Below are 27,052 nucleotides of genomic sequence, written 5' to 3'. Positions count from 1 at the left end.
GAAAATGAGAAAACATGAGATTTAAATCTATTTTGAAAGTGAAGATGGAAATCCACTAAGAAGCTTAGGGCTGTATTATCAGATATCTTTTATTTGTGGATAGGCCCTCTGGGAATTAGCAGCCGGAACTTGGCTCTGTCTAAGCCTTCGGTAGCCTCTCCTAGTACACACCAAAGCTCAGCTGTCATATTCCTGTTTGTATGTTGTCTTGGGCAGTTTTGGTTCAGACTCGAGGTGGAAATTCCAATGGTGCTCTGTGCCACTTCCCCTTCCTGTACAACAACCGTAATTACACCGACTGTACTTCTGAGGGTCGGAGGGACAACATGAAATGGTGTGGCACCACCCAGAACTATGATGCTGATCAGAAGTTTGGATTCTGCCCTATGGCTGGTAAGAGGGAGCCCTGTGAGTTATGCGTGTGGACCGCTAGCAGCCTGTTGACTCAGATTCCTTCTTTTCTCCCTGAGACAATCTGGGAAAGTATGATACATGTCTATATATTATATCTTACATCTGCAAATTGAGAAAACTGTCAATGACCATGGTTATTTGATATTGATACACTTTTAAAATCTCACGACATGATTAAATGTCAAAAGCTACAATGCAATTAAAGTTCTGGCAAATACAGAATTGTCCTCAGTTTACCTGAACACAGAAAGGGGAATCAGGGATTGCTTATTGTTTTTTAAGTTTTGAGAGTCTGGTAGAAGACATTTTTTTTTCCAGCTATAGAACCAGGAGCCTGAGAGTCATGGAGAGTTATGTGCTCAGACGCAAGGAAACTATTTACACTTTCATTTTTCTCATTTCAATAGAAGATGACATTGGGTTTAAGAGGGACAGTCGCTTTTACGTGGGATTTTATGCTCAAACACAGTTTTCCTTTGAACTTGAGTGAACTAAGTGAAGTCACAAGGCTATATATAGTTAAATCTAGTCCTCTAGACAATGAAAATCAATGAGTATATGAGGTTTTCCTAGTCTAATATTCTCCACCCCTTTTGGTATTTCTCTCCAATCTCCTTTAGACTAGCTCTTTCCTGGAGAGTTCAAAACTCCACCCTCATCCAGCTGAGTGCATGCAAGTCTTCTTCCCAAATGAGAGAGGATTCTCAGGATTATCAAACAAGACTGCTAACTTCATCTGCCTATCCGTTTGTATCACACGACTGTTTACCAAGTATTTCTTCTTCGTTTCCAAACAGCCCATGAGGAGATCTGCACAACCAATGAAGGGGTCATGTATCGCATTGGGGACCAGTGGGATAAGCAGCATGACTTGGGCCACATGATGAGGTGCACGTGTGTTGGGAATGGCCGTGGAGAATGGTCCTGCATCCCCTACTCCCAGCTCCGAGGTATGCTGGTGTATTGATGAAGAAGTCTGTGTGAAAACTTGTAGTTGCCAAAAGCAGAGAAGGAAGCATGCAGTTCCCAGTTATCCACTCACTCACTGTGCTGGAGAAGTTTCTCCTTTCCAGAAACCCACTGAGAAAAAGCTGGCGAGCGAGTTGAGTAGTTCTAGGGCTCTGGACATATTCCCAGGATGTAAAGCATTTAGGTTGAGCCAAAAGGACGGCTTTCCCAAAGAGAGACCAACATTTGATCCTTTTAGCTCGAGGTTCTGCCGGTGTTTATGTCTAGAGAAGATAGCATCATTTCTCTAAGGGAAAAAAATGTCATGTATTTGCCAAACTTAAGGAGATGAACACATGCTTAAACTAATTTCTTTTGTTCAAATCAGTTTTTTTTCCCCTTTGGACTCAGACATATGATATGAGGAGTTGTTGATTTATTAAAGCAATTTCACTTTTCCATTTCTTTGTTTGGAAATGTAATATTTAGGTGGAACTCAGTTGGTAAACTCAGTTCCCGTAGCCAGTCCATAGACAGTGCATTCTGCATTGATTCCTTTTACGGTGTCCAATGGATAGAGATATCTGGGAGTCGTCTTTGTTACTTAGAACATGACAGAGCAGGAAGGAAATGGTAATAAGGTGTGCAAAACATCCCTTTTTTTGACAGATGAGAAAATGGGGTTCCAAAGATAGAATGTAACTTTTTTGGGGATTTCTCGTTGTGGAATACCAGTGACTTACATTCTACAACTTTATGAACACTATAGATGTCATTTTATTTCCCAGACCCAACTATCTTTAACTTCTGTCTTAGGCTTCTATTGCTGTGGAATATTATGAGAGAGAGAAAGAGAGAGAGAGAGAGAGAGAGAGAGAGAGAGAGAGAGAGAGAGAGAAGCAACTTGGGGAGGAAAAGGCTTATTTCAGCTCACTCACACCTTTCAGGGCCTAGTCCATCACTGGTGTAAGTCAGGGCAGGAGCTGAAGGCAGGCATCTGGAGGTAGGAACTGAAGCAGTAAAGGCCACAGATCGAGGAGCACAGCTTACTTACTGGCTTGCTCTTCGTGGCTTGTTCAACCTGCTTTGTTATATAGCTCAGGACTACCTGCCCAGGGGTAGCACTGCTTGCCCGCCATAGAACGGGTCCTCCTCCAACCAACCATTCATCAAAACAGTACCTCCCAGACTTGCCTGCAGGCCAGTCTTATGGAGACATTTGTCTCTACTGAGATTCTCTCATCACAGATCTGTGTAGATTATGTCAAGTTGGTAAAACCCAACCAGCATGCACTGCTCTCCATCCAGAATATAGACAACCACATTATAGTGTGTGCTATATGCTATGTAAATTTCTCTATTCATCTTATGCTAACAACCAAAAATTTAAATAATATCATCAACTAAATGAGAATGTTAGAGGAAGTAAGGCATGCATTTGTTGAAAAATTAGTTTCTGCACAGGAAACTATATTTTACCATGGCTTTTAGTTTAATGGACTGTAATCTCTGACAATTATAAGTCTATTAGTCAGAATAAGAGGGGAGTAAAAATTAATATTATTAAGCTTTGAAAAAGAGCTTAATTCAGTGCCAGTAGAAAATATATTTTAGCAGGTGTTAGATCCAGCAGTAGAACCTAAAAGCTTTGAAAAATACAGTTTTTGATTTCATTAGTCAAAGCTCATCACCCACCCAACTGTTCCCTGGACAGATCAGTGCATCGTTGATGACATCACTTACAATGTGAACGACACATTCCACAAGCGTCACGAGGAGGGACATATGCTGAACTGTACCTGCTTCGGTCAGGGCCGGGGCAGATGGAAGTGTGACCCCATCGGTAAGTGGCTGCCTCTGCTTGGTTGGTTTTCACCGAGGAGGTTGGTTGGTTGGTTGGTTGGTTGGTTGGTTGGCTAGTTGAGGATAAGGAAAGCTATTTGGTGTTGCTGGATGCATTCTCTCCAGACCTGACTCATCCATCGGTCTGCAGAGAGCTTTGCAAAGTGTCTTCTCATGGGCCAGTATACAATCAGATCTGCCACTCATGGATTTTGTTGTCCCTCAGTTTGGTGATAAGGGTGGCTTTACTGTGGTTAAGTGGGGTTAGTTTTTTTGGTTCTTTGTCTACAACAAATGAAGTTTCTATTACTGACAGTAGAAACATGGGTATAGGACTAAGCCAGTAGATTACCAGCCCCCTCCTCCCACCCCCCCAAAACACTTCAGTTTTTGGCTCTCTGTGCAATAAAGTGGGCTAAGAGTGAGCATTCAACATTAAAAAGAGCTCTATTCCCCAAATCCAAAGTCTAAGATAATCACTTCATATCCCTTTACCGAAGGAGACAGACTGCTTACTGAGACAGCAAATTGATCCCAGCAGTTTGTTTGGCCTGAGATTGTAAAGCCGAGAGATCCCGGGAGGCTTGCTTACAAAGCCATTCAGGCTTCAAATTTAGCTCATTAATGTGAAGCTACCTCCTGAATTCTGAAGAAGTGTACAAAATGAAATCATTGCAAAGTTCTTTCATGCTTTACAGATGGCAAGTCAGTTACTTTGATGACTAGTTTTAAATTTTTTAATTGGTATCTAGTTTTCTAAAATTAATTTTCAGATTTTGGCTATATACTGACATTTTAATGTTTACATTTTTAAAAATTTTTTAGTAATGTTTCCCTTTTAGGATGCTAAATATCCTTCCCAAAAGCTACATTTTAGTTTTTACTACTAATTTTCCCATAAGGTAGATGATTTGAACAAAATATTACTTTAAGACTGGGGAAATGGTTTCACACACATGTGCACGTATCACACATACAAACACATACACTTGTAACTATGACTTTAACTATATTTGTAAAAATTGAAATTTTTTATTCATATTTTAATAATATACTCGATCACACTATAATGATGTGTTTGAGACTGTTTTAATATTTTCTTTGTGTCTGTTCTAGACCAGTGCCAAGACTCAGAGACCCGGACATTTTACCAGATTGGTGACTCCTGGGAGAAGTTTGTGCATGGTGTCCGATACCAGTGTTACTGCTATGGCCGTGGCATTGGAGAGTGGCACTGTCAACCTCTGCAGACCTACCCAGGTAAGCAGCTCTGGGACAGAAGCTGACCCGTGGATGCCAGTCTCTGCGACTACTTGGAAACCCAATGGGAGTCTTGCTTTGTCCCATCCCTTTTCATATCACTGTCCGATAGTTAATTACATTTTCAACTTAAATTGTTCTTCTTCCGCCCTTCATCAAGTGAACATCACCAAAGGCTTTAAAAAAGTGCATGCTACAGTTTTGCATTTTACACTGCCGAGCATTCTATTAGGTGAAAACATTCCAGTTCCATTTGATCTCACTCAGTGAGCGTGTGTATGTGTGTGTGTGTGTGTGTGTGTGTGTGTGCGCACGTGTGCGTGTAAGTAGAAACCATTAAGTGACTTGGACTAGAAGTAAAAGAGAGTTTTATGTCCTGTTTCTTAAAGAGAAGCACAAAGCCTGCTTTGTTACGTAGCTCAGGACAATTTTCATTTTAGTGAGATGGAATGTGGAACTAAATCTGGAGCCAAGAACCTTGGTCAACTCCACCCACACAGTTTGAGTACCCCAAAATATTTATTGTGGTTTTATTGTTGTTATTTATTGCTAGGTATTCATTTTATTGTTTGTTGTTTGCTCTTCCGTAAAGACGTTACACCTAGCTGTGGGTGTTAATTCGTTTTGGGGAAAACATTTACAATTCATTGAATGGCTGTAATGACACATGTTGAATTATGACCATTTCATCAGTCTCCTAGATTTCTGTTATTTATTTATTTATTTATTTATTTATTTATTTATTTATTATCTTCTGTATGTGTGTGGAGAGGGCACTGGGCCATGGCACACATGTGAAGGTCAGAGAGGACTTTGAAGTTCTTTCTTCACACATTTCTTTATATGGGTTCTGGGCATCAGATTTAGGGCTACAGGCTTGTGTGGGGCAAGCACCTTACACTGACCCATCTTGCTGGCCCAAATTTTAGACATGAAATGAAACATGACCTGTATTCAGAAACAAAAAGATTTGGGGGAGGGGTGGCTGGAGATAATCCACAATCAATAAAAATTATTGTAATAATAAATTAACTCCATAAGTGTTAAATTAAATTAATTTGCATAAGAGTCCCAGAGTGAACTGTGAGAGCCAAAGGCAATGTAAGCACGTGAGCAAGCTTTGAGTCCTTGCTGTGAAAGAGACACTAAGTTAGCTTCTCACCTGTATAAAGGGAGGCTAGCTAACCACCTTTAAAATTGCTTCCAGTCCTGCAGTAACAGTCAGCGACCCAGAGCACCCATCCACCATTCATGCAATGATGTTTTTTGTTTGTTTTTCAATGACAAGGTTTCACTGTGTAACTCTGGCTGTCCTGGACTCACTTTGTGGACCAGGCTGGCCTCAAACTCACAGAGATCCACCTGCCTCTGCCTCCCAAGCTCTGGGATTAAAGGTGTTTGCCTCCCATATCCGGAATACAGTCATTGTTTCTATGTGCTGGGGATATCCTGTTAGGATAGCATAGATGACTGCTTCCACAGGTGTGTGGCTCAGAGCAGCCTGTATTTCTTGCTGGACTTAGGTTTAAGAGTGAGTTACTTAACATTTTTAAAAATTTAATACAGTTGCTTTGTTTTGCTTTTTGAGAGTCTTCTCTAGCCCTGGGTGGCCTCAAACTTACTATGCGGCCAGTTTGATCCCCTCTCCTGTCTCTGTTTCCAAAAGGCTGGGATTACAGATGTGCATATTACACCTGGTCAACTTACAGTTTAAAATCTGATTACAAATATGCCATAAATTCAGAAAATGCATATTTCGGATGGCTGGAGTTTTCACTGATACAGGCCAAGAATAGAAGCTAATTTTTGTGTTCATACTCAGTTTTAGCAGGGCAATTTTTGAAACTTATTTTCTTTTGAGACCTTTTCTTTTAAAATAAGCCTATTCACATAGTCTCACTGCAAAGACTGAGGGTAGATTCTGCTGCATAGGAAAGAATCAGCTAGCGGGAGTTTTACTTGTTGACTTTGTTCCCTGTCTCTAAAAAGGGCAATGTCAAAAGCTCATTGAACACAAAAGAGATTTCAGGGCAAACAGATGAGTGCTTGACCCCAGAGAGCGCTCAGTGTTTATCTCTATGGCAGCTTTGCTCTAGGGGTTCATGCCTAGCCTGTGAGCCTCCAACAAGAAACCAAAGATGGCCGAAAGACTGTGTCTGAGCCTTGCCCTGTTTGTTCTTCTTACTGAGTAGGTAGAGCTGTTCAAACTAACAAAAGATAACAGGAATTAGGTTTGTCAATAAGCAACCAGGAAAGTACAGCTCTCAGCAAATTAAGTAGAGAAAGAACCATTCGGGTCAAAAAAAAAATCATGAATGTTTAACTTCTCCAGGGTCACTATTATCGGAAATCACTCGTTCTGACCTTATTTCCAACTGATTTTGAAAGTGTAGAATGTGTCATCCTACAGGTCAGGTGAAGAGCTCACCGTGGGACTTGCCATTAGAAGCCTAAAAGGTCCAGGGGGATGGGGGGTGGGAATCACACCAACGAACCAGCATCGAAACACTTAAATTTAAATAGTGTAAATGATAGCTAGCCCTTTAACTTTCCCGTCTTTAAATTGTATGTAGGGGGTAGTGAAGAGCTGGAATTTGTTTAATTGACCTAGAAAACAGATGATGAGGTTTTTTTGTTTTTTTTTTTGTTTTTTTGTTTTTGTTTTTCCATTCCTGCACAGAAATGCTCAAAATCCCTTTTGCCATTTAAGGCAGTCCCTTGAAAGTGGACCCTGTCATCATTTTAGGGGCCTGGAGAGCTGAGAGCTCAGAGGTTAAGAGTCTATAGTCTTCATACAGTTTTATTCCCGTCCCTCCCATTAGACAGCACGTTTGCTGGACCTCCGGCTCCAGGGGATCGCAGGCCTCTGTCCTCGGCCAGCACCTGTACTCTCTCACAAGAAGGCATTGTAAAAAGTAAAAATAATAGCCAGGCAGTGGTGGCGCACGCCTTTAATCCCAGCACTTGGGAGGCAGAGGCAGGCGGATTTTCTGAGTTTGAGGCCAGCCTGGTCTACGGAGTGAGTTCCAGGACAGCCAGGGCTACACAGAGAACCCCTCCCCCCCCCAAAAAAAATTAAAAATAATAGAATTTCAGATGGAAGGCTGCGATGGAAGGCTGAGAAAGGAAACGAATGTTCTGTAGTTCTGATTCACTTGGGTTAACCATTGCAACCATCTTTCTCTCCCTCCCTCATCCTTGTGAACACGGGGTATGATGAGTAGACAGACAGTGAATGTCATCTGAATTCTCTTAATAGACTTATCAAGGAGATTTAATCATCACAAGTTTTCCTGCCTCAAACTCAGTAAATAAGATGTGTATGAAATCTATTTCTACCTGAGAGATAATAGTAGGATTTTTCTAAAACAGCAATGCTTAATAACCTTATGCAAATTGTCACCAATAACATTAAGACAAACCGTCTGTTTTTACTGATTTATATGGAACCTCTTTGAATAGTGTTCAAAAGGAAGTTTTTTAATATGTTTATATTTGTGAGGCTCTTCGTCTGGGGAAGGAGAGATCCCAGAGGGCTATGCAAATGACGTGTGTTAATTGATCGAACAACCAACCTGTGTGGTGTGTGGCTCGTATGCCCTTTAGGATGCAAAGCTGCAAATTTTGTCATTTTACCTTGTAGCATTAAGTGAAATCAAGACTCAATGAATATTTGTTAGTCTTCAACAAGCTCAATTATTCCCAGTGTGGAAGTTGAGTACAAAATTTTCTGAGGTCACATAAATATGTAAGTTACATATTTGTTCTGCTAAGAAAGATTTTGTTTTCAAAGAATTTAGAAGCTTAAGACCATAATTAAATCTTAAAGTCAATATATCTTTTTCCAAGAGCATTCAGAAAATTGCAGTTAGTGCAGAGTGCTACATTATCAGCATGCAGAATTCTGTTGTGTTCACAGAGCATCAATGAGAATCTTGTGTCTTACACAGAGCATCAGAGCGAATCTTGTGTCTTAGGTTTTTATAAGGACTTTGTACAGATGAACTTGGACCGACAAAGAATATAGTACAGAGAAGATAAATTTCCATTCTGTAAACAGATTTTTCTACAAAATTTCATTAGTATCCTAAATGGAATCTACTATATTAAAAAATTGATTCCCTTTTATTTTACTCCCCTCCCCCCAGGAAAAGAACTGAATCTATCTAAAATTTGGTTATTAACAGTCATATCAAGATCTGAAAAATATTGAATTTTAAATATATGCTTTCAAATGTCATTTCACTTGGTGATCGCTTAAAAAGATTTTTTTTTGAACAGTTTGACCCACAGTGGTTTTAAGAGTATATTTCTTAGTAAATGGAAAAAAAAAAAAAACTAGATTTATTTTTCCAAAGTAGAGAACGTTTAGAGTGATGGAAATAATTGATCTTTAATTATTACCTTTGTCTGTTTGTCCGGATTCAGCCCCATTTAGAAATGTTTGTTTTATACTTCCCATAAAGCCTTGAGAGTGTTGCTTCCTTCTGAGCAGATTCCTCTGTGCTGAAAGCCTCCATGATTCAGAATTTGTCTTAAAAGAGCCTTAATATAATTAGTCCATGAGGTCTGCGTTCTGAACTACATTCTTCATGTTAAGGAAATTTCACAGTTGTCTCAAGTCTTACTTTAAAAGCCAGAGAAGAAAGCAAGCTATGAGACATTGGAGTGGTTTCTGTCTTATTTATTAGAAAAAGAATTCTAATTGCATTTCTTATGGAAAAGGCAATAATTACCAGGTAAAATCAGACCTGTTTTATTCTGCTTCTTCTAATGTCAATATGTAGAAGTTTATTTATTTATTTATTTACTTTATGTGAGTATACACTGTCACTGTCTTCAGACACACCAGAAGAGGGCATTGGATCCCATTACAGAGGGTCGTGAGCCACCATGTAGTTGCTGGAAATTGAACTCAGGATCTCTGGAAGAGCAGTCAGTGCTCTTAACTGCTGAGCCATCTCTCCAGTTCAATATGTAGAAGATTTAACTGGACTCAATCATTTTTATTATGCCCATATTTCCTGAGAAGCAAAAAGTCTTTTAAGGATGGACATGTTTAACAAAACTTTAAGAACACACAAACTAAAGAAATAACACGTTTTCATTTTCAGGCACAACTGGACCTGTTCAAGTAATTATCACAGAGACCCCCAGCCAGCCCAATTCCCACCCCATCCAGTGGAATGCCCCGGAGCCTTCACATATCACCAAGTACATCCTCAGATGGAGACCTGTGAGTATTAGCTCAGCAGCCTTGGACTCTGGCCCCTGACCTCACTGGACTAGGATGTGCTGCCCTGTGGGTTTGCTTCTGCTTTTGAGTGAACAGATCTGATTCCATGTCAGATAGTGGTTATATTTTCTTAGTGTCTAGCCTATATATGTAATTAGGATTTTCAGAATTTTTTTTTTGATATGTAGAAGAAATTAAATTAGGTCTTTGCCTTAGGAAGATCTTAGAAACCATAATACTATAATAATACTATACTATAGTACTAATATATATACTAAAATACTATTCTCATCCAACGTGGAAAGAGAATTTGAAAATGATTTTCAGAGTTTAAAAGCAGCTAAATGGATATCATTCTTTTGACTCAACGCAACTGTCCTCTCAAGTTATTTAGACAGAAGGGAATGAGGTATTGAGTGAAGGAGGATGGGGAATGGATTATAGGAACCGAACCCTAGCGTTTTCTAACTATCCAGATGCCAAAACCATAGCAAGGAGGCTATTATATTAGTCTATTAAACTTTGATGTCTCTTCCTTTCTCAGAACTGCCCTCTTCCATCTCCAAAGTTGATGACATAATTTAAAACCACTATTTCAGAAAGGAGAAAAATGTACTTTTAAAAATCAAATCTACCCAACTGAACCATTATTAATCCTAGACTACAACAACCTGTCTGACTTATGACATTAACTCACACAGTCGAATTTAAACTCTTTGGAGAATTCCATCCTATTGAGCTCACTGTTTTTCTTCAGTTGCCCTGTGTTGTCCTCAGTCCTGAGTGGTCAGTCGACAACTTAATTAACATCTGGCGATGTCAACCGCCAGTGATGCCCTTTCCACTTCAGTAGCTTCTGTCTCTCCGCATCTTTTCATTTTATCACCGTCTTTACTGACTTGGAACTTAACTAGGAAGTGTTTTACAAAGCCACTACAAATGGGACATTTACAGATAGGTATGAAATACACATTGAATTGAGGTATCTTCACATTTGATTAAATTCTTCGCATACATTTTGGCTTTGGTTTTGTTGTGTTTTGTTTTGAGATGATGTCCCATTAGGCCAAGACTGGTTCATAGTCTTAGGATAGCTAAAGATGATCTCCCTGCTGAGTGCTTGATTACAGGTGTGGCTCGGCCGTATTGCTAGAGATTGAACTCAGGCCTTTTGGCCACTTTAGGCAAGTGCTCTGTCAACCAAGCCACACCCACAACTCTCTTTGAAAATTTAAAAAGAATTTCTGTTTTTGTTTTTTAAATGTAGGCCATCTGAGAGTTTATATTCTCATATTTTCTTCTGATGGCCAATTGCTAATTTTTAAGCTAACAAAATGGCTAACTTCAATTTCTTTCAGCATATTTGAGCTAAACCTAAAGTTTAAAGAGTACTTGCTTGGACCACTTTCATTTATCTCCAAAATAAAAACAGGCATTAGAGCATTTGAAGTATGTACAAACTTGATTAGATAACATTAAAAAAAAATCACTGGGCATTAAACATGTATTTGATATTTAAACCACTTTAGAGTATTTACACTTAAAAGGATTTCTTGTTTGAAGTCTGGGTGTTTCTTTTCCACACAATCTATTGCAATGAGTTTTGCGGTCCATGACATATTAATGAAGTTGGACAGGATATAAAAATGTAAACTGGAGGGAAAAGATTAAACAAACCAAACTATATTCTTCTGCAGTCTTTCCCAAAGTTGGCTAACCACTCTTGATGGGTTGTTCATTTCCAAGGATGAGTCACGCCACCAGACAAGTTGAACCTTGTTTGTGATGGCCCCAGGATCTGAGTCAAGGCAATATTATGCTTTCCAGTGTCCTGCGAGGCAAGAAACTTGAAATGTATCCCACCAAGTTGAAAGATAGAATGTGAGGCCTTTTCTCACTTCAGAGAGAAATGTGTCTCTGTTTACCAGAAAAGTCGAGAGGCTGATTTGAGGATGCTGGTATTAAATTATTCAAGATTTGGCCAGAGGGAAGGTATTCAGTGCCTCAACTGTGTAACTTTGAAAACATCATTAACTGTCTCTCCACCTGTAAAGTTCAAACAGTGATGCTGTTCACTTCCGGCAGGAAGATGAAGATTAAGGGGAGAAACAAGCAAAATAGCCCTGAGCACTTCAGAGACTACTTGGACTACTAATTAGTTAACATCGACAAACCATAGAGTCCCTGTTCTGAATCAAGGTTTTCCACCATTTTTCTTCCAAAATGGAGCCTCAAGAATCCTATCCTCCATTCTTCTTTGAAGATTACTAAACACCGAATTTTCCTTCTACATTCTCAGAAAACCTCTTCGGGTCGCTGGAAGGAAGCTACCATTCCAGGCCACCTTAACTCCTATACCATCAAAGGCCTGACCCCAGGTGTCATCTATGAGGGACAGCTCATCAGCATACAGCAGTACGGACACAGAGAAGTGACTCGCTTTGACTTCACCACCAGCGCCAGCACGCCTGTGACCAGTATGTGTCCAGCGTCTTTTGGGGCTGTGCCTGCGTTAGCTCAGACCCGGGTTCCCCAGGGCAGATTCTGTCTTTAGCTACTGCTTTTCTTGAATGGCACCTGCATTTCCCTTTTAACATCCTCTGCACACACAGAGCGTGAGTATTCCAGATAACCGACCGCTCTTGTTCCCTCCCCTTTCTCTAGGCAACACAGTGACCGGAGAGACCACGCCCTTTTCTCCCGTTGTGGCCACTTCCGAATCTGTAACTGAAATCACAGCCAGCAGCTTTGTGGTCTCGTGGGTCTCAGCTTCCGACACCGTGTCAGGATTCCGGGTGGAGTATGAGCTGAGCGAGGAGGGAGATGAGCCACAGTACCTTGGTGAGTAGAATGTGTGGTTTGCTTGGCTTGGGTTAATAGATTCTTGACATTTGAGAATTTTGGTTCTGAAACTACTCCACAGTTCAAACTGAAGACACTCCCTTCCAACAAAGAAAGAGGAGGGGTGAAACCTCTCTGACAGGACTGGGATTCCCTGGGTACCTTTCTGTTCTCTGCTGCTGTATTTCTCACATATCCACGTAAGGGAACAGAACTCGAGACCTGCTATCCTTTAGGGGTGCATAGTTACCTTCTTGTGTACTTTTAAAATAGCCCAGTGATTAAGGGCCTTTAAAGATGTTTGCTGGTGCCAGTGAGGCAGCTGAGTTAGTAAAGGCTCTTGCCGCTAAGCCTCATGACCCGAGTTCAATCCCTGGTTGGAAGGAGATGACTGACAGAGACCTCTAGTCCTCTGACCTCCCACATGTGTAAACCCCTCCCCCCCAAATAAATGTAATAATCAAAAGAACATACTTGTGTGAATAGGACCCACGTCATAAAAATGAATATCCTTCCAACCCTACCCTGTCATCCTTCCTTCATGGCTACTATTCTGATTTCTAATGACAGCTATGGTTGAAAAAATCAGAGGGAGGTTATTAAAAATTATACATCTTCAGGGGGAAAGTGGAAAATGAAAGGATTTACATTGGAAATTGCAGGCTGTTCACTAGATCATTCATCGTAGACTTTCACCCTATGAATATAGCTTTCTTAGAAGCCACGGGAGATTGGTTTGCTCTGGCCACTAACCTTTGCCCTGTATTTTAAAGATCTTCCAAGCACAGCCACTTCTGTAAACATCCCTGACCTGCTCCCAGGCAGAAAGTACATTGTCAATGTCTATCAGATATCTGAAGAGGGAAAGCAGAGCTTGATCCTGTCTACATCACAGACTACAGGTATGTGTGCACCAAACCGTGTTAACAGAAACTTTTGGGGTGGGGTATGTTGGGCGATACATACATACATCATATCATACATACATAAACTCGTTCACAAAGCTTTGGGGTGCTGAGGCTTGAGTTCCAGGTAGTGTGGATTAAAAAACACTGTTTTAAAAAACCAAATCTTTAAAGACTCTTTGTTTTTCTATAAAGCATGGGCTTGTAGCAACAATGATTGACTTCCTCTTTTTCTTTTAGCACCTGATGCTCCTCCAGACCCGACTGTGGACCAGGTTGATGATACTTCCATTGTTGTTCGATGGAGTAGACCCCAGGCACCTATCACAGGTCATCTTTGACTTCTATGTGTGTTTTGATATATAGATGTGGCAGGAGAAAATTCTGACTACACTGGCATCACCTTAAATCTCCCATTTTCAGTGGTTGGAGAGGTGTGTGTGTGTGTGTGTGTGTCTGTCTGTCTGTCTGTGTGTGTGTTCACTTCAAATCTTGTAGTGTGTCCACAACAAATCTTTGAATTGTTTTCCTTCGAGTCTGTTTAGCGCGCCCCCATCCCTGACATATGCATATGCAGCCTATGAAGCCAGCCCAGGGGTTCACTGCAGTAGGCATTTCAAGGGCTGCAGAGGTGGATTATTTCTGTAAACCTGATGCTCACTGGTGAAGAGGGAGCACAGCTGCCGCTCTAGCTTCATTAGTGAAGTTCCCAAAGGTGCAGGCAGTGCTCATGCTGATTCCTCAGCTCCGAGAAGAGAAAGCAGCTTACTATGAATATCTCTCTTCATGGCTTCACTTACTGACGTTTATTAAGGATCTCTGTGCTCAAGGATGCTGTTTTATTATTAAAAGATTCCTATCACTGTTATCTCTGAGCCAGTCAGGCATTATCAGAGGAAATGGTAACACTGAAAGACCCAGAAAGACTCTTGCTGATTCTTAACAGTCATACAAGATGCAGAGGGCCATTAGAAAGGAGAATTATAATTTGTCTAGCCTCCGCTTCAGAAGATCTTGTGTCTAAACACTTTTCTCCTAAACCTGCAGGGTACAGAATTGTCTATTCACCTTCAGTAGAAGGCAGCAGCACAGAACTCAACCTTCCTGAAACAGCTAACTCCGTCACCCTCAGTGACCTGCAGCCTGGTGTTCAGTACAACATCACTATCTATGCTGTGGAGGAAAACCAGGAGAGCACGCCCGTTTTCATCCAACAAGAGACAACTGGCACCCCACGATCTGGTAATTTAAAAACAACCCATCCCCTAGTGTCTGATCTCTTAGGACTAGACGAGAAAGCAGCTCTAATCTTGCAGGGGAAGATAAAACCTATATGGATTATATTCATTCTTTAGCCTCCAGAGAGGACTGAGGTATAAGTCACATGAGAGACAGGCCCCTGAGACTGAGCTGTTTTTGTCTTCGTCAGCTCTTTCTATGTTCCCATCACCCAAATCAATGGTTCACAATTTTCCCAATGCTGTGATGACCCCAACCATAAAATTAGTTTCATGCTACTTTAACTGTAATTTTGCTACTGTTGTGAATCATAATTTTAATATCTGTTTCTGATGGTCTTAAACGACCCCTGTAAAAGGGTCACTTGACCCCCAAAGGAGTCGCAACTCACAGGTTGAGAACTGCTGACTTAAATGCTAAAATGTCAGCACTGAGAAGGAACTTATCAAAGACAACTATTGGGTTTTCTGGTTAAAAGCTCACAACATCTCAACATTTTCTAGGATGCTTAAGAATTAATCTGTTCTCTTAACTAACATCAAATGAGTTAGTTAAACAAACACACCACAGTTTTTTTGTAAAGTAAAAACATTTATTTTTGTGTATTATTTTAACTTCTTGGTTTTATGTTAAATTTATGCCTATCTATAGATACTAAATAAAGATTTCAATATCAGTTTGACTAACCATGAATATCTACACACACAGACACACACACCTATTTTTTGATTAAGAGGCAAAACCCAGTATTGACCTAGAATGAGTGGGTCTAAGAAATGCCAGAATTGTTCAGGGAGCTAACTTTTAGCATCAACCCTCAGTGGGAATTGTGAATGACTCATTTCTCTTGTCTGCTAGATAATGTTCCACCTCCGAAGGATCTACAGTTTGTGGAAGTGACAGATGTGAAAGTCACCATCATGTGGACTCCTCCTGATAGTGCAGTGTCTGGATACCGTGTGGACGTCCTGCCTGTCAGCCTGCCTGGGGAACATGGGCAGAGGCTGCCTGTCAACAGGAACACCTTTGCTGAAATCACCGGGCTGTCCCCTGGGGTCACATACCTCTTTAAAGTCTTTGCTGTGCATCAGGGCAAGGAAAGCAATCCTCTGACAGCACAACAGACCACCAGTACGTCCCTGGGCCTGCCTGCCTGTCTTGTTTGCTCCCCCCACCCCCCATCCTCTATACCCTCAGTTCTACCTGGGATAACTACAGCATGCTGCTCACTCCCAGGTTCACGGCCTAGCAGTAAGGGAACAACCAGTTGAAGGGAACGTCGAAGGTGGAATGAAACTAGGGTTCTGAGAAGGCTAACTCCAACATACATGGTTCCAACACGCATGTCATGCTTCCAACACACATGTCATTTCCAACATGCTTGCTGTTGGAATGTACGATGGAGAGTGGTTAAAAGAGTTAGAGTGTTCTTAGCTAATGGGAGACATGGAGATGCAATTTCAGTGCTTCTGTCTTCCTTCTTCCCCTCCCTCCCTTCTTTTTTCCTTCTTTCCTTCCTCCTTCCCTCCCTCCCTTTCTCCTTCCCTCCCTCCTCCCTTCCTTCCCTCCCTCCTTCCCTTCCTTCCTTTTTCCTTCCTTTCTTTGAGCTAATCTATGTGATTCTTTCTGATACTCCATGGGACTGGGGTTCTGCATATGTTTTAATTATTGTAATTAGGTCCATGTCAGGTAGCTTTTATTTCCTCAGCTGAGGACAGGTCAGTCAATCAACACATGTGTTAGCATATTGCCTAAAGTACCAACCAAGCTTTTCCTTTCCTTTCCTTTCCTTTCCTTTCCTTTCCTTTCCTTTCCTTTCCTTTCCTTTCCTTTCCTTTCCTTTCCCTTCTTCCCCTTCCTCTTCCCCTTCTTCTTCCCCTCCCCCTTCCCTTCCTTTCCTTCATTCTCTTTTCTTTCTTCCCCACCAGGCTTTTCTTTTCCTTTCCTTCATTCTCTTTTCTTTCTTCCCCACCAGGCTTTTCTTGCCCTAGTTCTGTTGGATTTACCCTACTCCCTTAACCTTTTTGGCCCAAAGCAAATTGTGGAGTTTGCAAAATGTTTCTTTTGCTTTAGAAAAGAAAAAAAAAGTAATACTGTCACTAGAATGTAACTGTAATTTCCAAGAGTGGTGGGTAAATCTTTGCTGGGAAAATTAGCCTTTCCAAAGGATCATAGACAAGTGAAAAAGGTCAACGAATTCTCATAACTGACAAAGTTTGGGCAAAATTCTACACCATCCCCAGTCTCCCAGAGCCTCACAGTTTCCAGGGCTGTGCCTCTGACTTTAGTTCCTACCTTGAGGAATGAAAGGTTGGGATGCTTAATCAAGCTGGAGGATTTTAGCATGGCCGTTATTGATCTAAACGTGTCTTGACACATTTCATCTATTTTTTTCCAGAACTTGATGCTCCCACTAACCTTCAGTTTGTCAATGAAACTGACAGAACAGTTATGGTAACGTGGACTCCACCTCGAGCTCGAATAGCAGGCTACCGACTGACCACCGGCCTGACCCGGGGAGGCCAGCCCAAGCAGTACAATGTGGGACCCTTGGCCTCCAAGTATCCCCTGAGAAATCTACAGCCTGGGTCTGAGTACACTGTGACCTTGGTGGCTGTGAAAGGCAACCAGCAGAGTCCCAAAGCCACTGGAGTCTTTACTACCCGTAAGCTAAAATTCAAATGCCTTTCTTTAGTGAAGCTACCTGTTCTTAACTATTGGCTTTTTCTGTCCTTCTACTTTTCAAAAGTTAACTTAGAAAACCCTGGTGCATCATTTAAAGCAGTGTCATTGAAGGTATGCCCCATGAACAGGCTGGTACTCTCTGAGTATTTCTTACTGGTCTGCTGTAACATACAGAGCTTTGCCAGAATGGGCATCATAGTACATGGCCTTTGCCCAAGCTGATGAATGTTTTGAAGAAAGACTCTGTTGCTGAGGGAAACAGTGTTGATTTGCAGGTATTTCCAGGTTCTTTCTATTCTTCTGGGCTAACAGTGAGTAAGGAGGGCTTGGGAGGTAGTTCAGTGGGTTAAACAAGTGCTGCTTACACCCAAGGGCTGAGTTCGGCTCCCCAGCATGGACATAAAAAGTCAGTGCATAATTGTAATCCTAGCACTAGGAGACAGACAAGAGGATCTGGAGAGGCTTATATATAGCCAGTGTTGCTGGTCAGTAACTCCAGATTCTCCAGAAATACACTGCAGAGGCTGGTGTGGGGGTACACACTTTTCATCTTGGGAGGCAAAAGCATGTGGATGTCTGAGTTTGAAATCAGCCTGGTCTACATAGCGAGTTCCAGAACAGTCAGGATTACATAGAAAGATCCTATCTCAAACAAACAAACAAACAAACAAACAAGAAACTCAAACAAGAAACAAAAAAGAAAGAAAGAAAAAGAAATATGAAGGAGACTGGTAGAGGAAGCCATGTGATGCAGGCCTCCGATTCACAAGAATTTATGGGCACATAGACCACATACAGATGCAGACAAACAAAGAAAAGGCCGACTAAATACTAGCAGACAGCTCTGTCATATCACTCTCTAGACATCAACTGATAGTCATATATGTAAAAAAAATAACCCACCCATGGACTGAACAGCCATCAGCACATGGAACAAGAGGTTAAGCATATGACTTCCTTGAGAGCCTAGACTGCTGCAGGCTACCATCCTTCACAGCAGAGACCTGGTTTCCTCTTCCTTGACTTTCAGTTCCACACAGAGGAAAAAGAGAAGGATTTTTGGCTATGGCTATCCTTGAAAATGACTTAAACACTCAACCTTTTAGAGGGGATGGCCTTAAATCTCTTATTTATCCACATCCCAATAAAGGCCTGTAGTCACAAGCGGTTTTTCTGCTAAGTACACTCCATTTACATGACAAAGAATTATGAGACTTTCTTGTTATATTCAACTTGACAGTTTTGAATTGTGGAAGGACCTACTATAAGCCTGCTTTTGGCATTTATTGCCATCTACCCCTGGTTCTGAGTTTTCCAGGAGCTTTCAACAAGTCTTGTTTGGCTAATTTTAAAATATGGATGCTCAAAAGCATTAAAAAGTAATCTTAAGTACTGCATAGTAACACAGGCCTTTAGTGCTAGCACGTGGTAGGTAGACTCAGGTGGATCTCTGTGAGTTCAAGGCCAGTCTGGGAGGTCCAGAACAGCTAGGGCTAGGTAAAGAGGCCCTGTCTCAAACAAACAAACAAACAAACAAACAAATAAAATAAAAGCAACAATCTAGAAAAAGCTTAGTTTGTAAATTACTCTGGAATTTCCCAAAGAAGATTCCTTGTCAACTGTTCCCCACAGGAATCTATTAATTACCATAAACTTATTTCCATATACATTTGGTGTGTGAGGTGGACAGCAAAGATTTGTTTTCTCTTGTGAAATTGTTCATCACCAGCAAATGAAGTCTGCTTTTTAGTTTGCAAGAGAATTTTTTTTTTAATTTTTCCTATTTTTCATTGCCTGGTTTTGAGATAGTCTAAGATTTCTCTTAGACTCTTGTAGAGTTAGTTAGTATCTTTGCTTTCCCTTGCAAAACCTGTCTTCTATAGATGTCCTTTAAATAAATCAGCACAGAGTTTTGAGTGGACACAGCCTCTTACTTGAAGGCTTCTGAGTGTAATAGTAAAATTGTATTTGCTGACGGTTAATTAACATACCTCATTGCACGTAGTGTACTTTCCAAAAACTTTAGGGTAGGTGACTGAAGGACAGATGTTACCATTTTGCATCAGCTCAGCTCAGATGTAAATAAACCAGTGGAACCAAGGAGTTACACACATCCATTTGAACCTCAAGTAGTCTGGGTACAAACACCAGCAGGGCCTATGAACTTCAGTTTCTGCAGCTTTAACAAATCTAAGTTTTGGAAACCACTTTTCTGATTTTTCTGTCTCATGCTAAATTCTTAAGAGCAACTGTGGGAAAAGTGTGTGGGGGGGAATAAGCTATTTTTAAGGGAGGAATCCGGCCTGCTTCTGTATTGAGGGCATATGTCATTTCTTAACAGCCAGGTTGTTCCTTACCTAACAAGCCCTGCCAGAACCCATAATTCATACTTACAGGCATATCCTTTGTTTGACAACAGTTTGTGGGTTTGTGGCTTGGTGATTTTTCTGTAATGGTCTGCCTAGGCAAGAGAATATTCTCTCAATCATGGGGCAAGATTTAGCTGCTTGACTCAAGCAATAGAAAATGCCTTGGTGTAAAAATGGACTGTTCGGAATTGCAGGAACTCTGTTTGGTCCTAACTGCTGAACATTATCTCCAGCCTGTTAAAAAATTAGAGTTTTCAGTAAAACAAATGATGGTGGCGTCAGGATACTAGAATACCAAGCATACTTTCATTGTAATTCCTATGTCCAGTGGTTAGGTATTAAGTGTCTGTAGCATTGTTATTCTGAATGATCAGCCACATGTTTGAGGGATGGATCTTTGATGTTGATGATAAGATTCCCAAATGATGAAAATATACAGATCATAAAACCCAAGATGTTAAAAGGGGCTTTCATTGAGGTCAGTTAGCCCTTCTTTCTACTCATCTGTGAGTGACAGGTCTCTGCCAGAAATTCAAGCCCCAGCCTGAAGATGGGCCTGCAGACTTGCCATCCCCCAGTCTCCCTCCCCAGGCCTTACCAGGTCCTCAGAGAATTGAGTAAGAAGCAATAATGTTCAACTTCTCAGCTAATGGATGAACCTGTGCTACGTTCTCTGTCTACTTAGTGGTTAGACCAAAGCTCTGTTTAAAATGCTTGTTAATCTGCAGTCTTGGCTCACACCTATGCGCCTAATGTTGAACCTCATGTTGAATTTGCAGTGCAGCCTCTGCGTTCCATTCCACCTTACAACACGGAGGTGACAGAGACCACGATCGTGATCACCTGGACCCCCGCCCCAAGGATTGGCTTCAAGGTGAGTCGCAGATGCACCTTGTCATGATACAGCCCAGAGGTGCCTTCCCATTCATTCATTCCCTCCACACTTTACAGACCCAGGTTTTTTAAAGCCCTATGCTCATACTGTGGACCTTCTGAGAGCAAAGCCTGCATTGAGGCTTCTCTGTGTTGCAAGGGAAGGAAACCATTAGCATGGAACTGTAGTGTTTGTTCTGTTTTCTGTCCTTCCCCCCCCCCCAGGGAACTCCATTTTAAAATAAAAATATAACAAAACTTCATTTGATGTGTTGCTCTAAATGGGTGTTGAGAAGCTTACGAAAACCAATTTGGGAAGACCAATTAAACTGAGAGTCACTTAAAAATCACATTTTTATCCAATCAGTTTCATCTCAACTTGTTCAAAGCCCTGTGGGTGAATTTCTTAATAGAAGTTAAAATTGAGGTCTTCGCTTTGGATATTTGGAGTCAATGATACCAGGGAAGTGACAGATACAAATGAATATGTTTTTAAAGAATCCCATCCTTTGGCATCCAAAGGATGAAAAAAAGAGATACTTATTATGTCTGGAAATCAAAGCTTGATTGTTTAAAAGAAAGAAAAAGGAAATAGACCGAGGGTCACTCTGCTTTTTTAGTATGCAAATAGCCATCTTGATGAGAGGGCTGTTCAGCTATAGAGGGCTCCTCATGCAGACCGCCAATGTACCTTTTAAGTTTCCCTTAATAATGTAATTCAGAGTTTTAGAAGCCACAGAGAATATGAAGGATTTCTCTGGAGTCGAGTACTGTTTGATAATATTACCTAGGCTTTTGTAGTTAGGCACACACGTCTTCGTGGGAATGTGTTTTTCATTTCTACATGTCAAAGTGGCCGGCGATAACTAGAAAGTTAACTGAATATGAGTAACTTATTAAAGAGAGAGCCCAGGGCATTTCTTCCCTGTGTACTGCTGATATGTACCAGAAGGTTCTTTGTCAAACAGTTATAACGACATTTCTCTAGAACTTTTCTATTGTAAAAGACATTAGTACCAAAGGAAGATACCTTCAGCTAAATGCAAAATAACTAAAGTGAGCCCTCAACTTGTTATCCTCCCTCCCCCAATAAGCACACAGTGGGGATTTTTAAAGGACTTCTTACTGTGTATAACTACAACCTCTTGGGAGCTCTGGAATATTCACCCTTCATGTTGGTTTTACTTTCCTCCTTCCAGCTGGGTGTACGACCAAGCCAGGGAGGTGAAGCACCCCGAGAAGTGACTTCAGACTCAGGAAGCATCGTTGTGTCTGGCCTGACTCCAGGCGTGGAATACACTTACACCATCCAAGTCCTGAGAGATGGCCAGGAGAGAGATGCACCAATTGTCAACAGAGTAGTGACACGTGAGAAGAGCCTTCCTTTTAACTTTTAAACTATTTAAAAAGACTGCCAAAGCCAGGTGTGGTAGTGTATGTTTTTTAATACTAATGCTTGGGAAGTTAAGAGTGAGGATCAGGAGTTCAAGGCCAGCCTCACCAAAAACTGGAGGTCGATCTGGTAGGGCTGGGTTTTATAATACACACCTCTAATTCCTGTACTTGGGAAGCAGAGAGGGGCAGATGTTTGCCGCTAACCTGGTCTACATAGTGAGTTCTAGGCCAACCAGGGCTGCATAGTGAGAATCTGTATCAAGAAAAAGGAAACAAACTCTTCTAATTCTTTTATGGCTAGTATCCCAGCTTACTTATGAGACAGAACAAGGGAAAAGCCCTTCTCCTATTTATACTAACAGTCTTCAGTTGGATGTAGCGTAGCTGGTGTCATGCAGGCCACAGAATTGGAAGCGTTCCTTCCATGTCAAAAGTCTTCCAAACTGGCAAGATGAACAAATTTCAGTAGTGAATTATAATAGCATTAAATCCTAATGAGTCGTCTATCAGGGGTTACTGTTGCCTGTTTTTATAGAATACTTTATTTTTTCCTATCCTAGAGGGAAGGGATAAAGGAAGGAAAAAAGGAGGAGAGAGGAAAGGAGAAAAGAGTGGAGAGAGGTTGTAGAGGAAACATTTCACAGGCCAACTGTTTTGTGTTCAGTTTAACTTCTAAGTTTTCTTTCCTGTGTAGCGCTGTCCCCACCAACCAACTTGCATCTGGAGGCAAACCCTGACACTGGAGTGCTTACTGTCTCCTGGGAGAGGAGCACCACCCCAGGTAAGAAAGCGGAGCATCACCCTAGGCCAGCGTGGGGTAGATCTATCGGCATGTCTACAGGACACTTTCCCAAGACAGAGTTTGATTCCATTCAGATAGAAAGAGAAAACAAGTTCTCAGCTCTCCACGAGTGATACAGGTTCACGAGCGACATGTAAAAATGTCTGCCTATGTTTTCTTAATCCACGGGAAAGACAGCAATCAAATGCTAGGCTGGGGGTGGGGTGGGGGGACGACGACAAACGTTTGTACTGCAGGAAATTACAAGGATTAGATGGAAACCAGATTGTGTTCAGTTCATTAGAAGTGCCCAGACTAGGGCTGGAGGGATGGCTCAGCAGTGCAGAGCACTAGCTGCCTTTTTCAGAAACCCCAGGTTCAATTCCCAGCACCCACATGGCAGCTTCCAACTCTCTGTAACTCCAGTTCCAGGAGGTGGGAAACCCTCACAGAGACATACAGGCAGGCACAACATCCATGCACATAATAAACAAATAAACAAACACAATAAATGAATAAATAAATAAATAAATCTAAAGCCCAATTTAAAGGCTGAAATCATAGTATATAGTTCTGGAGTGAGTTACCATAAATCTTAAGTTGACTATTTACTGAAGTTTGACAAATCTCTTGGTCTCTGGGTGAGGCTGGCTTCAGGATTCCCAGTGACACCAAAATCTGCAGCTGCTCAGCCCATTGTGTAAAATGCTGTGCTTGTGTATAACCTATGCATTGCTTGTGTATAACCTATGCATTGCTTGTGTATAACCTATACATAACCTATACATTGCTTGTGTCCTTCAATTATCTGTGGGTTACTTCTACCTTAATATATTACAAATGCTGTGGAAGTGAGTGTCCTACTAGATTATTTTGGGAACAGTAACAAGAAAGAGTGTATGCACAGTACAGATCCAAACTATTTTCAACCAGTTTTTGTTTGTTTGTTTGTTTGTTTGTTTGTTTTTTAACTCCATGTTGGTTCAGCATGTAGATCTGTAACCCATGGCTATGTAATGAGTTGAACCATAAAATGTAAGAGAGACAGGGCTAGGGCGAAGGACATGAGTTCATCCCCAGCAGCTATAGAAAAAGCTGGGCGTGGCTACATGAGCAGCTGTAATTCCATTGTTGTAGGGTTGGAGAGAAGTAGGCAAGAGGATTATTGGAGTTTGCTAACTGGCAGCCTGGCTCCAAGCTCAATGAGAAATCCTGATTCAAGGAAATAAAATGAAGAGTAATAAAGACATGAAGCTGTAAATGTGCTCACATGTACTAGAATATCGTTAGGGCTGGTGAGATACTCTAGTGGATAACGGCCCTTGTTGCCAAAGTCTGAGTTGATCCCCAGGAGTCGTCACATGGTCGAAGGAGGGAACTGACTGCCAAATGCTATTCCAGAACCCCCACCAGCTGATCATGGCACACGTACACTCTCATATGCACACAAACTAAACAAACAAATGTAATAATTCATATACTACCAAATGTAATTTTTTTAAAGGGCAGAGATGAGATATAGCTCTGCAGCGTAAGTGGCTTGCTGCCAAGCCTGACTGAGGTCAATCCCTGGGGCCTATCCCTCTGACCTTCACATGCATGGCATGGGGATGTGTGTGCATGCCTGTGCACATACACACACAAAGTGAATAATTGTAATAAATAATTAATAACAACATTTATAAAACCATAAGGCATATAAAATATAACATTCAAGGAACATAATGTATCTTAAGTACATTAGCTTAGACATACTTCTGTAACTAAAAATGGGCAAGGGGGAGATGGCTGCAACACCATGCTCCTCAGTTTTGAGAACAGGCCCAATGGGAGCAAACTAATTGGAGGGATATATTTACTTCATTATTTAGTTGTTTCTAATTTTACTCATTGATAACACTCTTATAAAAGTAACATTGTCCTCCCAACACTAAGGCTGAGGCAGGAGGATAAGCCTGGTGTATACAGTGAGTCTTGTTAATGCTAGCCTGGGGTCATAGTGTGGGCTGTGTCTTGACAAAACTGTAAACTATATCCATATTGATCCCTATATATTATATACACACATACATATGTATATATCATGTTAAAGTACCTTTGTATGATGGATGCATGCCTATGTGCAGCTTTCATGTGTGTGAGTTTGGGTGCTATAGTGTGTATGGGGGCCAGAGGATAGCCTTCAGTATACATGACTGCCTGCCATCTTGTTTAAAATGGGGAGTCTGAGAGCTTCTGGGAACTCTCTTGTCTTTACTTCCCAATGCTCTCTAGCAACATTGGGGTTTCAGACACATGCTTTGGTGTTGGGCTTTATGTGGATTCTGGAGATAGGAACTCAGGTCCTTATGAGTATATGGCCAACAACCTATCCACCAAGCCCAATCTTTAGTCTATAATTTGTAGAAATAATTTCTTACACTCTTCTTACCCTTGCTTGGGCATATGTGTCAGGCAGTTATCTATAAATGTGTGTGATTATAGTCACACAAAATAAAACTAGTTTAAAATACTCCTTTTGGTCTCCTTTTGAAATAGACTGAGTGATGTTTCCTTCTCTGTGACAGCTACACTGTTTCCAGATAAGTTACTCTGGCTTTGAAACTTGAAGCCGACAAGTCCCTTGCCTCTTGGCAGCTGGATCATTAATCTTTGGTTTCAGTGGCCTGCCCATTCAATGGTCAGTCGCAAAGGAAATGACCGAAACATTATTGACTTCCCGTCCCATTGGGTTTCCTAGCACATAACACATTAATGTTCTCCTTCTCCCCACTGACAGAGTATACCCTCAATCCCTGTTCTCAGTGGGTCAATATTGTTGTATCTTCTTCGAACCTGCCCCTGCAGAGCTCTGGCCACTATTAGATTTATTGATGCCTCCTTTTCTTTAATACTTTGACTGCCCAATTTTCATACTTCTGAAGTCTTCTATGATTAGTATTTTTTTTTTTGAGAATGAGCATTTATATTTCTGTTTTCCATCTCTCCTCCACCCGTTTCCATAGTTCAAACCTTTATTTTGGAGAATGTTTAGATGGAAAGTGATCTCAGAGCATTCTGAAAAAGTAGAATATTCCTCAGCTCTCTTGCAGGTCAGTCATTAAGGAAAAGCAGGATAGAATAGTAAAAAGAGGCTGGGATTTATAGACAGGAAAGCCTCAGGTCTTCTCTAAGATTTCCTTATCTTTGTTAAAAGTCCCATGATTTTATTTTGTAGTTAAGGCATTTATATGTGTGTAAGATCACCCAGTGGATGCAGTGTAGATTGATCCAGCTAGCATTCCCTTCTCAAACATTCATTTCTAAGTGCTGGGAGACTCACAGACTCTCTAGTTTTTGTGAAATTACCATAAATTGCTATAGACTAGTCACTCAGCAGAGTAGGGAGATTAAAACTCATTCCTATTCTTTGACTGTTGGTAAGTCATTGCCCTGCCCCTTGGTCCCACCTTCTCTATGGGTCCATCATTGATGTACAGTTTGATACACCCTGGGTCATAATGTTCTGTATGGTAACTTCCTCTCTGCATTTACTCCAGATATTACTGGGTACAGAATAACCACTACCCCCACCAACGGGCAGCAGGGGACCGCTCTGGAAGAAGTGGTTCATGCCGATCAGAGTTCCTGCACTTTTGAAAACCTGAATCCAGGCCTGGAGTACAATGTCAGTGTTTACACTGTCAAAGATGACAAGGAAAGTGCCCCTATCTCTGATACCGTCATCCCAGGTAATAGAAAAATAAGCTGTTATCCTCAGAGTGGCAGTTTGAGTAGCAATGGGGATTAGCATCTTAATCCCAGATGGCTGAATGTGTCAGATACAGTTGGGATTTAATGCCAACCTCCCAGTGCGCTCTCCAAAACCACAAAGCCAAAAAGCAACTGTTTGGATGAAGGCTTTCCTGTTCCTTCTGCTTCACTATCTGTGCTTCCCCTGGATGCTGTTTGTTGCCATGGGTACGTGATGAGTGCAGCCACGGCATTAACTCTGTACTGTTTGCTCACATGGAAAGATTACTAAACAGCGTCGCGTGTCTGTACCCAGTGCTGACAGGCTAAAAGTAATGTGGTAAATGCATCCCATTGGGACATTTGTGCCCCGGGTTTTACAATCTGTAGCCACCTCTAACAGTTATCTAACAGTCTTTGTCTCCGTGTGTGAGCACTGAAGCACACTTGGTTGACAATCCGAATCTTTACCTTGCAGCTTCAAATCCTTTTTAAAATTGCAAGTGGGGTGAAACAACAGAAGGAATGAAGT

At 41.3% G+C, this 27,052-nt stretch overlaps 1 protein-coding gene across 6 annotated transcripts in view; it reads left to right on the top strand.

Moving 5' to 3' along the window:
• Window positions 1–27,052, top strand: part of Fn1 (fibronectin 1) — a 66,455-nt gene that overhangs the window by 10,940 nt on the left and 28,463 nt on the right. For all 6 annotated transcript variants that reach the window (XM_028760565.1, XM_028760564.1, XM_028760563.1 and 3 more), the window contains exons 9-24: window positions 217–393; window positions 1,212–1,364; window positions 3,077–3,205; window positions 4,321–4,464; window positions 9,579–9,700; window positions 12,000–12,177; window positions 12,365–12,541; window positions 13,315–13,443; window positions 13,687–13,776; window positions 14,494–14,688; window positions 15,544–15,816; window positions 17,084–17,350; window positions 20,519–20,613; window positions 21,812–21,980; window positions 22,702–22,788; window positions 26,328–26,519. In XM_028760565.1, coding sequence (XP_028616398.1) covers window positions 217–393; window positions 1,212–1,364; window positions 3,077–3,205; window positions 4,321–4,464; window positions 9,579–9,700; window positions 12,000–12,177; window positions 12,365–12,541; window positions 13,315–13,443; window positions 13,687–13,776; window positions 14,494–14,688; window positions 15,544–15,816; window positions 17,084–17,350; window positions 20,519–20,613; window positions 21,812–21,980; window positions 22,702–22,788; window positions 26,328–26,519 — 2,577 coding nt within the window. The remainder of the gene's footprint in view (window positions 1–216; window positions 394–1,211; window positions 1,365–3,076; window positions 3,206–4,320; window positions 4,465–9,578; window positions 9,701–11,999; window positions 12,178–12,364; window positions 12,542–13,314; window positions 13,444–13,686; window positions 13,777–14,493; window positions 14,689–15,543; window positions 15,817–17,083; window positions 17,351–20,518; window positions 20,614–21,811; window positions 21,981–22,701; window positions 22,789–26,327; window positions 26,520–27,052) is intronic.

This window comes from Grammomys surdaster, unplaced genomic scaffold, assembly GCF_004785775.1.
Source record: "Grammomys surdaster isolate TR1022 unplaced genomic scaffold, NIH_TR_1.0 126546, whole genome shotgun sequence".
In the NCBI taxonomy this organism is placed as follows: domain Eukaryota; kingdom Metazoa; phylum Chordata; class Mammalia; order Rodentia; family Muridae; genus Grammomys; species Grammomys surdaster.
The sequence above is the reverse complement of the archived record's forward strand: the minus strand, read 5'-3'. Positions and strand labels throughout refer to the sequence as shown.